At 44.1% G+C, this 15,123-nt stretch overlaps 1 protein-coding gene across 3 annotated transcripts in view; it reads left to right on the plus strand.

Annotated features, from left to right (window-relative positions):
* LOC124619496 (protein croquemort-like) overlaps positions 1 to 15,123 on the plus strand; it is a 267,151-nt gene that overhangs the window by 208,287 nt on the left and 43,741 nt on the right. For all 3 annotated transcript variants that reach the window (XM_047145912.1, XM_047145911.1, XM_047145910.1), the window contains 2 exons: positions 5,942 to 6,015; positions 8,637 to 8,846. In XM_047145912.1, the coding sequence (XP_047001868.1) occupies positions 5,942 to 6,015; positions 8,637 to 8,846 (284 nt within the window). The remainder of the gene's footprint in view (positions 1 to 5,941; positions 6,016 to 8,636; positions 8,847 to 15,123) is intronic.

Genomic DNA, 15,123 nt, shown 5'->3' on the forward strand with positions numbered 1-15,123 from the left:
CTGGCCGTAAACTGTGCCGCGGCTGCTTGATCTCGTGGCCGGCTGGCTGGACGCCAACTGGGCGAGCAGAGTCGCGAGATAGTCCGCCGTGGGGTAGGCCAGAGCACGCCAGCCGCTGGCGGGGCACGTTCTGTCTGCTGCTGCTGCTGCTGCTGCCGCGTCACGCAGCGCCGTATTGATCCGCAGGCGGGCGCCCGGAATCTGCCGCTGGCGCCGTGACGTAGGCTCCACACATCCACTGTGTCCGTCTGCAGGCTCTGCGCCACCGCGTTTACAGGTGGTTAACTCACTTGCAGTTTCTGAGCATCGTCTATTACTTACCAATCAGTAACATCTACATCTGCATGGATACTCTGAAAATCACATTTAAGTGCCTGGCAGAGGGTTCATCGAACCACCTTCACAATTCTGTATTATTCCAATCTCGTATAGAGCGCGGAAAGAACGAACACATACTGGGTGATGAAAAAGTCAGTATAAATTTGAAAACGGAATAAATCACATAGAGGGGGTACAAATTCACACACATGCTTGGAATGACATGGGGTTTTATTAGAACCAAAAAAACGATACGGAAGTTCAAAAAATTTCCGACAGATGGCGCTTCATCTGATCAGAATAGCAACAATTAGCATAACAAAGTAAGACAAAGCAAAGATGATGTTCTTTACAGGAAACTCTCAATATGCCCACCAACATTCCTCAAGAATAGCTGTAGTCGAGGAATAATGTTGTGAACAGCATGTAGGGAGTTATGGTGAGGCATTGGCGTCGGATGTTCTCTTTCAGCATCCCTAGAGATGTCGGTCGATCACGATACACTTGCGACTTGAGGTAACCCCAAAGCCAATAATTGCACGGACTGAGGTCTGGGGACCTGAGAGGCCAAGCATGACGAAAGTGGCGGCTGAGCACACGATCATCACCAAACGACGCGCGCAAGAAATCTTTCACGCGTCTAGCAATATGGTTTTTTTTTTGTTCTGATAAAACCCCATGTCATTCCAAGCATGTGGGTCAATTTTTTACCTCTCTATCTACATTATTCCGTGATTTATTAAGTTTCCAAATTTATACTGACTTTTTGATCACCCGGTATATCTTTCCGTACGAGCTCTGATTTCCCTTATTTTATCATGGTGATCGTTTCTCTCTATGTAGGCCGGCGTCAACAAAATACTTTCGCATTCGGAGGAGAAAGTTGGTGATTGGAATTTCGTGAGATCCCTCAGCAACGAAAAACGCCTTTGTTTTAATGATGTCCATCCCAAATCCTGTATCATTTCAGTGACACTCTCTCCCCCATTTCGCGATAATAGAAAACGTGCTCTCCTTTGAACTTTGTCGATGTACTCAGTCTTTCCTATCTGGTAAGGATCCCACACCGCGCAGCAGTATTCCAAAAGAGCACGTAGTGTAGGCAGTCTTAGTAGATCTGTTACGTGTTCTGTGTGTTCCTTCGAATTTAAGTTGTTCGTAGTCGTAATCCCTAGGTGTTTGAATTTACAGCCTTTAGATTTGATTGATTTATCGTCTAACCGAAGTTTAACGGATTCCTTTTAGCACCCGTGCAATGACTTCACACTTTTCGTTATTTAGGGTCAATTGCCAATTTTCGCACCATACACACATCTTTTCTAAATTGTTTTGCTTATTTTCTTGATCTTCTGATGACTTTAGTAGTCGCTAAACGATAGCATCTTTTGTAAACAACCAAAGACGGCTACTCAGATTGTCTCCCAAATCGTTTATATAGATAAGGAACAGCAAAGGGCTTGTAATGCTACCTTGCAGAACGCCAGAAATCACTTCTGTTTTACTCGATGACTTTCCGTCAGTCACTACGAACTGTGACCTCCGTCACAGGAAATCACGATTACAGTAATATAACTGAGACTATATTCCATAAGCATGCAATTTCGACACTGTATCACATAAGCGGCTTGTAGTGAAAGTCTTCCGGAAATCCAGAAATACGGAATCAGTTTGAAATCCCTTGTCAATAGCACTCAACACTTTGTACGAGTAAAGAGCTAGTTGTCTCACAAGAACGAGGTTTTCTAAATCCTTCTGGGCTGTGTGTCAATAGACAGTTCTCATTGATGTAATTCATAATGTTCGAACACACTATGTGGTCCAAAACCCAGCTGCATATCGACGTTAATGATGTGGGCCTCTAATTTAGTGGATTACTCCTACTACCTTTCTTGAATGTTGGTGTGACCTGCGCAACTTTCCAGTCTTTGGGTACTGATCTTCCATTGAGCGAACTGTTGTATATGATTGCTATGTACGGAGCTATTGCATCAGCATCCTCTGAAAGGAACCTAATTGGTATACAATCTGGACCAGAACACTTGCTTTTATTAAGTGATTTAATTTGCTTCACTACTCCGAGGATACCCGCATCCACGTCATCTACTTTATAGTGCGTGGAAAGGAATGGTTCATGCCAAGATTGGTTGTTAACAGTTTTCTGTCACAGCTGCAGACAGTTACAGCAAACTCGCTAGTTACAGAACAGAAAAGAAAATCTACTACGTCACAGGGGGCTACTACGTAACAGGGGGCTACAGGGCTCTGGAACAACATTCTGGCGACACTGCCAAAGGTTGCTAGTAATTCCGTTACTTACAGACCCAAGAGAGTCTGAAAGCAAAGCCCACATATTGGATGGTTGTAGTACGTAGATCCGTACGGCAGCACACAGCTCATCACGTATGGCGAAAACAAGCTCGGTTGAAGTGAAGCGACACGTCGAATGCGGTAATTACTGTGAGTGTGGGTGGCTCACATGTCTCATCACGCACAGCGAGATTGACAGTAGCGTCGAGCGCTGTGCGCTGGTGGCATCCTCTGTTTCCAGTGCCCGGTTCTATTCCATTCTCGTCAGGAAAGGTGAATTTGTATACGTTCAAATTTCCTTTGAAACGTCCCTATGCAAGATCTGCGTTGGAAGCAGTAAAATTGTTGCATAGTCTATCTCGAATACAAGTGGTCTAAATATATCCATGAGGATATCTCTTGAAATAATTACCGTTTATGCCTATTTGCTAGACTTTGGAACGGGCTGCATGAGTCTGTTACGATCTCAAAACTTTCTTGGATACCTTCGACGTATTCGTTCCGGTATAGGCTGACTTGATAATGACTCCAAACGCTGCCATACGCAGCCAAGTGGCATAGTGCTTAGGAGACTAGGCTTGGTTCGGGAGGATTGTATACGTTCACTCATACGCAGCGTTTATTTGCTCTCAGCATATCACTTAAGGCAAATACTGGATGCTTCCGTTTTCACGAACAGGGCTGATCTCCTGCGCATATTGCTCCAACCAGTTCGTGCGCCACCTTTTGTGACCTCTTTGTCAACGTGATGTTAGTATTTCTGAACTCGGAAGCACTGCTCTGCAGTAGCTTACGCTTTCATCTTGCATGGAACTTTGTTAGTAGATGCATTGCTTTTTGCTTAATCGTTTCAACAAAAAATGTACTTCAGTTAGCAGCCTTTATTATTAGTGATTTAACGTGTACGATCCTTTTCATATTGATTCGTAGTATTGCGGCCACGTATTTAATTCTTACAGGCATCAGGAGGTAAGTACCAACCTTGTAATCTGATACTATCGACATTGTATTGCAGCTATCTACATTAAAGAAGGGCTTCCATCGTGTACTCAACCTTCACCTACAGACAGCCAGCAATGATAATTTCCTGTGGGCGGTACCATCATTAGTGAAGTCAGTGGCAGCTGCTGACACTACATGACAGATCTTTTACGTCTGTGGAAAATATTAGTGGTCTTACTACGTTTCGCTTGCACCCACCTGTTACTGTTTTACAGTTACTTAAACACTGACTGTCCAGTACAACGTGCTAGGTTCTGTTATACGAAATCTCTATAAGCCAATCAGTTACTCGTGACAAAATCTGTATGACTATATATTCCTTGTCAGTTACCCGTATACCAGTGCTGAAAGCCTTTGTGAAATTATGGAAGGTGGGAGCTGTTGGTATGACAGTGTCTGCTTTTGCAATCAGCTTTGTATCAAAAAGAAAAGCGATGTGTTTCACACAACTGGCGTTTTGTGAACCAGTTCTGCTACGTGTGCGAAACAGTCGCAGTGGGAGGAAGATGTGTAACTTCAGTTACACCTGCGTCATTCGTTGTTACAATCCAAAGTGCAGGGGAGGTGCGCTATTGCGTATCTGACTGATGGTTTCTCTTAAAAAGTCACTACTAACAAGCAGTCAAGAATACAGTGACGGTACTCGTCGGTTTGAAGTCAGGAGATAAAGAAGAGGAATAAAGACTTGCGCGATCAAAGCCTAGTTAATCCAGTGAAACAGACTAATTTTGTCAGCAGCGCATTCGCTAGCACACGAAAATGATTCCTACAGCACATTCTTAAATTGCAGATGTCGTCGTTGGTTGATTTGTTCAGCAGCACATAAAAAAGCTTACAACTCTGTGAGAGTGAAATAGCAGATAGCGCTGTCGTTTACGCCAAATTTACGAGAATCGTGTGCACATTAGTCTTATGCAGAGGTATTTACGGTGACGTTGTTATTGCCACAGCTGTCCATTTTACATTTGCACTGCCTTCCAATCTTAGTTGCTGTCCAGAGATATTGATTCGAGAGACAGCATGTTGTCATTCTCTCAAACAGTGGAATTCCTATCACTATTTGTACTTCTATTATACTACGCTCTGAATAATAAAGCGAAGTAGGGAAAGCACTTGTCCATTGGAGTATCTCCACAGAGAAGCGTATGAAAAGTATGTTGAGTGACGCAAAGGAACGGTCAAGAAATTCTAAAGTACCACATCTCTCAACACGACTGACGTTGCTACGTTCTCCCACAGATGCCTTGACGACTGCGATGCTCCATTTCTCTCGTAAGAGCAAGTTGATGGCCGGGTATTGTCCTTTCGATTCGTCAGCTTAGTTTCTTTAACCCACCAGAGAATAATTTGTTAGTCCCTTCGTATGCACTTCAGTAATAGTGTATTTATCCCAAACAAGGGCACCCTTTAGCATAAAGCTCTCTAAAACACCCATAGTAGTTCTTACTTGTCCGACCTGTCCCAGAACCTGCGCCCTCAGTGTACCACTGGACTATCGGGTTTTCACCCGCAGCAGAAAGTTCTGTCTCGCTTATTTTGCATTGTCATTGACTTTCAGATCAGCATTAAGGGCTAGTATCCAGTTGCGAGTCCAGTGGGAGTCATGGAGACAACCGTGGTTGCCATTTTCACGAATTCGTCCTTCTGCGCAGTCTTCCCCGTGTGTAGACACGTCGCATAGTTTAGTCAGTCGCGTGGGCTCTTCTGTTAACATGAGACCGACAATTTCCTTCCTCGTCCTTCTCTGACTGAGTGGAACCTGTAATGGTCGTGACATTAGCATTCATCTTCCTTCTTGAATTTTTCATCTCACTCAGTGAAAGTTCGATATTTTGCACTATTTCTAGCCGTCATACTGACATTTTAGTCGGACCAAGGAAGCGAGTACTCTGCGTTGACTTAAGTTATCCTGATCATTGACAATAAGGAAGAAAAGTTGTAAGTGAAACTTCGTGACTGATTAAAAATTGGTGCTTCGAACGAGAAGCTCTTGCTTTTCAGATAAATGTATTACGGGTTGTGCTATCCAGACTTAAGTCAAGACCCATTTCAAAAATGAAATCCTTCAATACCCATCTACTGATTTCGAAACTGCATAAAAGCTCTGTGTTTTGCTTGACTGGCGGTCATGAGAAAAAGACGTGATGGATAGCATCTTAGCCAAAGACTAGTGCTTGTGTGCAGAATCGTTCTCTAAAGATGTAGTAGTGGTAGTCGACTTTAGCAAGTGTGGAACTGGTTGTAGACTCAACGTATAGCCCTCTCGATACTGAAGAACTTAAAGGTGTGCTAATTAACACTTTGTTTGCAACAGGAGACGGGAATACCTCTGGATGTGGCGGCGCGCTTCCAGATAAATATCCTTCTGCAGCAGCAGAGTTACATATCGTAAGTACTGCATCACAGTTTCTGGTCACTTCCATTGGTATTGCTTTGGCTACATGTGTATTACGTGCTCTCTCTCTCTCTCTCTCTCTCTCTCTCTCTCTCTCTCTCTGTATGTATGTATGTATGTGTGTGTGTGTGTGTGTGTGTGTTTTTTTTTTTTTTTTCCACAAGAAAGTGCAGGTACCGATGCAAAAGATGGTAACAAATTACACTGCACAATAGAAGCAGAACGGGACAAGAACCCGAAAGTAAAGAAGTGAAGTGTGTGTAGATGACCTACAGTATTCTTAATTTTAATCGCAATACCGGGTGTATCAGAATGAATATCGAGGTTTTAAGGCTTTGTAGCATATATTAAGTTCATCTTACAACTAAAATGCTCTAAAGCCAACAGACTACGGTTTACATCTGAACTTTTCAAACGAAATGTTGCTGCATGACATGAAGAGTTCCTGGATCGTGTCGTCTTCAGTGATGAATAGACATTTCACATAAGTGGAAATGTGAACATATACAATGTGTGCATGTAAGGCTCAGCAAATCCTGACGAGAGGTAAAATTTTAACGCGATTCCCCTAATTTATTGTGCCATATCCCGGCGGATAGTTTATGGGCCTTTTCTTTCGGTGCAGCAACTGTAAATGATGATTGTTATCTTCATGCGCTAGAACTATGGCTCTTTCCTGAGCTGGAATAAGGTGAACCACAGAAATTTATTAGGTAGGCAGACGGTACGCCGCATCACTGGCAGTACGCGATTGGTTAAATGACGTTGTACCAGACCATGGGATTGGCCGCAAGGTGCTGGATGAGAGACGATGATTCGGGTGGCTTCCACTTGCACCCGATCTGACGCCATGTGATTGTTACTTTCCGACCATCATAAAGGGGCGCGCGCGCGCGTTCGCATCCGCTGCCGGCTGGTAACCCGGCTTAAGAAACAGCTTGTTGCAACATTTATTCCGGACAGCCTGAGCGTGGTTTGGGAAGGGCTCGCCTATCACCTCGATGAGTGAGGAACATTACACGCTTCTAAGAAAAACCTTTGAATTTCTCTTTCATTTGATCTGTTATTTGTAATTGTAAGTTGAATTTAATGAATGCTACAAAGCCTTACAAACCCGATATTCATTTTGAAACACCCGGTATAGATATATCCTTTGGAAATATACTCCGAATGGACGATATTTTGGAGTGAATATAAGTTTCACGTCATTTTTTCTATCTACCGTCTTTCATTAGTTGCTTCAAAATTCGTGGAAGCATGTTCCGTCTATGGAACTAATTAAAGGCAGATTTTTATTGCCATACGCATTTCGTTTCTTTTATTTGTGAATCGTCTTCAGTCGCCTGTAGTAGATGTTTCTTTATATATATTTATATAGTCCTGTTTTCTTTCGTTTTTTCTGTCATCATGAACATTTTTAGTAGCACAAATATGGTCATGTGAAATTGTCGTTCTGTTAGCTCAAGCGTGTGGTCCTGGAGATGTGTTCCTTAGTCTCCGTGCGCCAGTCGGCCGGTTTGCGGCGTTCTTTCACCTACATTTGATTCAACACTTCGCACACATCACTTGCACTCAGCATTTTATGTTCAACATGTGTGTGTTTTCGGTGTGTAATGGTAAACACAAAATGCAAGTGATGTGTGCGGAGTGTTGGATCAAATGTAGGTGAAAGAACGTCATAAATCGGCCAACTGGAGCACGGGGACTAATGAACACATCTTCAGGATCACATGCATTAGCTAACAGCGCTGGAAATCGTAACACAGAACGATAATTTCACATCACGAAAGTTGTGCTGCAGAAGTTGGTTCTAACCTAGAAAACAAGGAAAAAAGACAAACCGTAACATAGTAATGTATTGTAACTGCCATATAATAAGTTTATTACAGGCCGTTGAAGGTGCTTCGCAAATAAAAGAAGCGAAATGGGTATGGCAATAAAAATCCGCCTCCAGTTAGTTGAATAGACGGAACATACATCCACGAATTTTGTGTGTGTTGGGACTAGAAAAGCATACAGACACTGACGAGCCAACTGGCTCGTGCGGCACCTAGGTTGCTCGCGAACTGCTCGACACGAGACACCTGCTGCCGGTTTTTCCGGCAAATAATAGGGGGCGCTGAGCGCTGAGACTCGTGTGTGTGTGTGTGTGGGGGGGGGGGGGGGGGGGTCGGCACTGTTGCGTTCTTAAAAGTGCCTACAGGTTGTCGAGCGATGTGGCCCACGGGATATCTCCCCCTAGTAATTTGAAAAATATGTTAAGATCAGCCAACCGGTTGCATAGGTTTTCTATATACCTTGATCGGGTTTCGCCACCTCTAAGGGTGACGTCATCAGAGGGTAGGGTAATTACATGAAGAAAATATCGTCAAAGATGTACAGTGATTTAAGAGCTGAGTTGCTCAAGTCATACATTAAAATATAAAACATAATGTTCTTCAAAAGGTCAAACATTAAAACATAAGTAACACAGGTGTGGTGTGAGGAGACTGACACCATGTTCAAAGCTGCACGCTTCTTATCCCCCTGGAAACTTAGGAGCCACACGCCAGAGTATTGCCGACAAGTGGGCGCGGCGCCGCAGTGACCAGTGTGTGCGTGTGTGTTGCGGCAGGATGCTGCGGGGCGTGCCGCGCGTCTTCTTCCCGATGCTGTGGTTCGAGGAGCGCGCGTCCATCACGGAGGAGCTGGCGCGGCCGCTGCGGCTGCTGCTGCTGATGCCCACGTGCGGGCTGGCCGCCTCGCTGGCCTCGTGCGCGGCCGGCGTCGTCGCCCTGCTCATCGCGACCGGCCTGCGTCTCAGGGAGCACCGCGCCAGGACCAGGTAAACACCTCCTGTGTACCACCTGCAGGTGTACGGCGGCGGGCAGGCAGCTGGCGGGCAGCGTTGTCTTGTACGTCATCTTAGGCCGGTATTACACTATCAAATTTCTGTGTCAAAGATATTTGATGGTGTAATAGGGAACTTTGTAAAATGTCGTCAATATTTGATCAAATCTAGGGCCTCGCTGTAGATTTGATCAAAGAAGTCGCTTGACTTCTGTTCACTGCAATGTGGCGTGTTACCACATGGAGCACTGGCATCGCTGCAGCGTTCTGTCGTCTCTGGTGTTTCTATAAACATTGCCAGTAAATACAATTGGTGTGTGCTGACAACTACAACATTAGTAGAGATGTATGAAGCTGATAAGGCGCTTTACAACGTGAGGCACCCTGAGTACAAAAATAGATTAAGAAGATTGGAGACCTGACCTGACCTAACCTAACCCAACCCAACCTAAGCCTCTCCTGCAGCAAGGAATAAGATTGTTGGAGTGAGCCTGTCTTCTGCAGATACAGCAGTACTTAAGTGAATATTGTACTTTGTGATATGAGGATACACTTCACTGAGCACATACAGAAATGTATGCTCATCCATTCTTAAGTAATTGATGTACGACTTGACGTCCTCCACTAAAAGTTTTGTTGAATGCTTTTATCGTGTCGTCGTAAAACCCACGGCTTCACCCAGATATGTTTCCTTTTTTTTCCCCCGCTTCTCTTCCGCATGTGCACACAGTCCAATTGTGGTACGTACAACTGCTGCGGTTAATAACAAGTTGTTGTTGTCAGCCATCCTGAACTTCGACGAAAAATATGATGATAGTGTAGAACCCCTTCTAGCGCTGCATCAAAGATCTTTGTCAAATATATTTGATGGAATATGTGATCACATCTTTGACAAAGACATTTGATATTGTAATACCGGCCATAGGCTGAGGCCACACTTGCGTTTTTGAGGCTGGCCGCTCAGTGTCAAAAGGCGCTACAGTTATAGACAGGCTGGAGAAGGCCGGTAGTTGCCACACACGGTGTCTTTCTGCTAACGTCCGACGAGAAGGCGCATCCTCGAGGTCCGACGCTCGTCGGATAGGACGGGGCACATTCCCTACGTCGAAAGACGCTTCTCACATTGCGTTCCCACGTGAACTCAGTAGTAACTTTGCAGTGTGTCAACACAAAGTAGTGTGTGTAGTCAAGTGTTACATTACAGTTTTTTCGATGTGTGACATGGAAAAAATTCAACTTGATAGCGAAAGTATTATTTTAGAAGTTCAAGCTCGACCTTTCATATACGACATTCAAAATACCGATTATAAAACAAAAAAGAAGAGACGGTTGGCACTGCAGAACAAGAAGCAAACACGACTCCTGAAATACAACATACTACATCCAAAGCATCTCACCCTGCACGCACAGCGTAAAGGGAGAAAGTAAGTCCATTTGCGAAGAAACGAAAACAGGGCGAGTTTAAAAAAAAATTGTTGGGCGTTTTGGAAACCAGTTTGCAACAATCACATACAAAGGAACCTAGAGCTAATCATCCAGATGAAATGTTCTTACTTTCGCAAATGCCCCTTATTAAAACCTTTAGGCCAGCTGAAAAGTTGGATTTTCATTTGAAATATTTACAATTGGTTCAGTCCTACACACATGCACAGGCGTCCAGAAGTACATCTGAGACTAACAATCATCTCAGTCCACAAGCAGCACACCTACAATGGTCTTCGAGGAAAAATCAAAAGATTCAATCCTGTCCTTTTATGCACTTTAAACAAATAACACAATAAGTAATAAAACTTCACTTCCCTCAGAGCAATTAATAGTTTCTCTTCAGCCCTTATACAATCACGTAGTCGAGTGTTTCTTCCACTAATAGCATCCGACACATTGGACAGCAGAGTTCCGTATGACTTATTAGACATCCTGCACTGCTCAAACTTTTCAGGGTTTTCTTTAAGTTTGCTCTGCAGCAGATTGAATGTTCCCCTCTCTGATCTATCCTCGATTATTGGATGAGTCCAGAAACTTCTTTTTTGTCGAAGTCGTCTCCCTCGAATCAGTAACAATGCAGCACACATTATTGTTGCAGATTGTTTACTTAATACATTAATTTCTCAATGCTGCGATATCACCCAGGCAGGTCTGAAACGCTACTGAGCCGTATATGGCCACATTCACGTCTTCGGTCGCTAGGACGCGTTGCCCTGTAAGAAGCTATATACACGGTCGAATGTTGCCACCACCAGGCGACTTTTGCCAGCCGGGGTGGCCGAGCGGTTCTAGGCGCTTCAGTGCGGAGCCGCGCTGCTGCTACCCTCCCAGGTCCGAATCATGCCTCGGGCAGGGATGTGTGTGATGTCCTTAGGTTACTTAGGATTAAATAGTTCAAAGTTCTTGTGGACTGATGCCCTCAGAAGTTAAGTCCCATAGAGCCCACAGCCAACCCAGGCCACTTTTCAAGCTGCTTCTTTACACGCTCATCGTCCAGCTTCAAAACACGCAAGTGTGGCCGTATTCTTAGTCCACTCGAAGGGCGTCCGCGGGCCGCGGTGGTCAAACGACCGTAGATGCGTTTGGCGGGTAGCCTACACAACCACCCTCTATCCGCTGCTTCGATGAAGGTAGGAATGTGCGCCCCATCGTGTGGGGTAGTATTGGAGAAGCTCAGTGACCCCAGGTGCCAACTCGTACCGTTCTGCGGGAGCAAAAGAGGGCGTTCTGCTGGCAGGATACATCTGCATCTACACTGAAGCGCCAAAGAAACTCGTAGAGCGAAGCGTATTCAACTAGAGATATATGTAAAAAGGCAGAATACGGCGTTGGGGTCGGCAACGCCTATATCAGACAACAAGTGCCTGGCGCAGTTGTCAGATCGGTTAGTGCTGCTACAGTGGCAGGTTATCAAGATTTGAGTTTGAACGTGGTCTTACAGTCGGCGGAGGAGCGATTGGACTCAGCATCTCCGACGTAGCGATGAAGTGGTGATTTCCCGTAAGACTGTTCCACGAGTGTACCGTGAATATCAGGAATCCGGTAAAACATCAATCTCCGACATCGCTGCGGCCGGAAAAAGATCCTGCAAGAGCGGAACCAACGACGACTCAAGAGAATTGGTCAAAGTGACAGAAATGCAAATCTTCCGCATATTGCTGCAGGTTTCAATGCTGGACCATCAACAAGTGTCAGCGTGCGAACCATTCAACGAAACATCATCGATATGGGCTTTCGGAGTCGAAGGCCCACTCGTGTACCCTTGATGACTGCATGACATAAAGCTTTACGCCTCGCCTGGGCCCGTCAACACTGACACTGGACTGTTGATGACTGGAAACATATTGCCTGGTCGGACGAGGCGTGTTTCAAATTGTATCAAATGGATGGACAAGTACGGTTGTGGAGACTATCTCGTGAATCCATGGACGCTGCATGTTAAAGATGGTGGTGGCATTACAAAGGTGTGGGGCGTGTGCAGCTGGAGTGGCAATGGGACCCCTGATACGTCCGGATACGACGCTGACAAGTGACACGTATGTAAGCATCCTGTATGATCACCTGCATCAGTTCGTGTTCATTGCGCATTCTGACGGACTTGGGCAATCCCAGCAGGACATTGCGACACCCCACACGTCGAGAATTGCTACAGAGTGGGTCCAGGAACACTCTTCTGGTTTGAAACACTTCCGCTGGCCACCAAAATCCCCAGACACAAACTTTATTGATCATATCTGGGATGCATTACAACGAGCTGTTCAGAAAGAATCTCCACCCCCTCTCAAAATTTATGGATAGCCATGCAAGATTCATGGTGTCAGTTCCCTCCAGCACTACTTCAGACATTAGTCGAGTCCATGTCAAGTCATGTTCCGGTACTTCTACGTGCTCACGAAGGGCCTACACGACATTAGGCATGTGTACCAGTTTCTTTGGCTTTTCAGTGTAAATACTAGGTTACAAGTTGACAACAATATTAAATAAAATCGTTCATAACTTCTGAAATGTTTGCGTTAGGACGTTCAAACTGCATGGTTTGTCGTGGTACACGGTGGGAATTAGTATGGGCATTGCGATTTGGTTTAGCGACGAAGCCCACTTTCATTCGGATGGATTCGTCAATAACCAAATTCGGAGCAATTGGCAGACTGAGAATCCGCAATTCACGATCGAGAAGTCTCTTCAGCCTTTACGGGTGACTGTGTGCAGTGTCCAGTTACCGAATAATCGGTGCGATGTTTCTCAATGGCGCGGTGACTACGGAACTGTACATGAAGGTTTTGGAAGATGATTTGATCCCCATTAACCAAATTGACCCTGATTCATGCAAGACGGAGAGTGCCATGTTATTTATTACACTTGTTCACGTCATCCTGTACAAAGTATCTTTCCTCAAACTGGTTCTGCACTGCTCCTCTGCACTCTTATAGGTACACTGGAAGATAACGTAGGGTTACGTGAACAATAATTACTTTGGTGAGCGTGACTGGTGGGTAAGTCACCGTCAGGCTGCAACTGCAGGGGTTGTCCGCTCAACCGTCGTTCCTAGGATTTATCGTCACTTACGTCTTCTCTCAAGTCTGCAAAACATCTGAGTATCTGAAAAATGCAGATTTGATACTTGATTTAGAGTTCACTTTGAATTTGAGCTGCTCCAGTACAAAGGCCAGAAAATCGAGGCATTCAACTCTTCGTAGTACCACGGATATAGATACCAAAGCACTGCTGTTCGAACCAAACCAAAGCACAGCTTAAAGTCGAGTATTTAGTTGATATAGATTTCAGTACTCTCTAGTAAGACTCAATCAACAAGATATTACCGACTACAAGTTTCAAGCACACAAGGTCCGGACACAGGAGGAATGCTCTTGTACAAGCCCTACCTTTCAGCGTACGAGCGGCCGAGTGCAGCCATTGTATTCCTGCTGCTCACGGTCCTATAAACTGCCAATGACTCATGAGCGGAGGTAGTTGTATAAGCCTACTGAAAAAGAGCTTGTATAACACGTCTTTCCTAATGACGTAGCAGAAAGCCACTTGCATTGAAATCGCGTCAGTCGTTACACAACCTCGGGAGTTCCAAGTTTTAATGATCAGCACCACAGCCATCAGATGTAAGTTTTTGCGATATGAGAAGTATTACACGACGCTTCAACATTCCAGAGAAAATGTTACTTGCATGTTACTTGCATGTTGATCGTGTGATGTGGCAACGTATCGTGTGTGAACAGTCAGAACGTATAATATAAGATGTAATGAATGTAAAGGAAAATACCATTAAAATGTGGCAATGTCGATAAATCGAATGTTACCTGTTGTCACATGACCGATTTTACGATAGTAGATAACTTTTCTGAAAATCACACGAACATCTCGCTTCTCTGGTATGTTACTACTACTACTACTACTACTACTACTACTGTTGGGCTGATGATGATGATGATGATGATGATGATGATGATTACAAAGACAATGGTGACGCCAAAATAATGCAGTAGAAGTTGGAATAGGAGTTACAGATAATGAAACTTTGTCATATTACAAATACAACTCTCTTTGTGTTGAAGGAAATGAAAAATCAAACGTGTACTGTAACGTAACATAACCATTGACAAGCCAATCCCTTGCAATCGGCTTGACATAAGAGTACAATAATCATTACAGCTCAGCAAATCATTTTCGTCACAGGTATCACTCTATCCCGCATACATAATATTTCAAGCCAGCTGCAATAAGACGATTGGAAATACACGGATTTAGCACCCGATGTAGATTTTAATAATATTCTGCGTTCCCGAAAGAAAACTGTTAACCTGTAGGATCCCATGATGGTGATAGTAAAAACAATAGTAAATAATAATAGTAATAGTGAACCGGACGCCAAATTTGACGCGGAATATGGAATCACCAGAATAGTAATATCTCCCAAGATGATAAGTTCAAATATTTAGTTGCGATTATTAAATATTCAAATTTAAAATCAGAACATGAGAAAAACTTGCAAAACGACAGCTGTCGTACAGAATAATTTGGATTAGATATAATAAGAAATTTTTGTCATAAAACGCCGAATCACGGTTCGTGAAACATAATTACTTTACGCATTATGGCAGACTACAAATCGAAAAACAGAAATTACAAGGAAAATTGTAACATGAAATGCGAAAATGGAATTTGGCTAAATATTAAATCAGTGGGCGTCTGTGTGGTTACAGAAAAAAACTCTGCTCAAATCAGGACCCCTAGCAACTATAGTTAATAAGGAATGAATAACAAAAGATAATGCT

The sequence above is a fragment of the Schistocerca americana genome, chromosome 6 (assembly GCF_021461395.2).
Source record: "Schistocerca americana isolate TAMUIC-IGC-003095 chromosome 6, iqSchAmer2.1, whole genome shotgun sequence".
Taxonomy (NCBI): domain Eukaryota; kingdom Metazoa; phylum Arthropoda; class Insecta; order Orthoptera; family Acrididae; genus Schistocerca; species Schistocerca americana.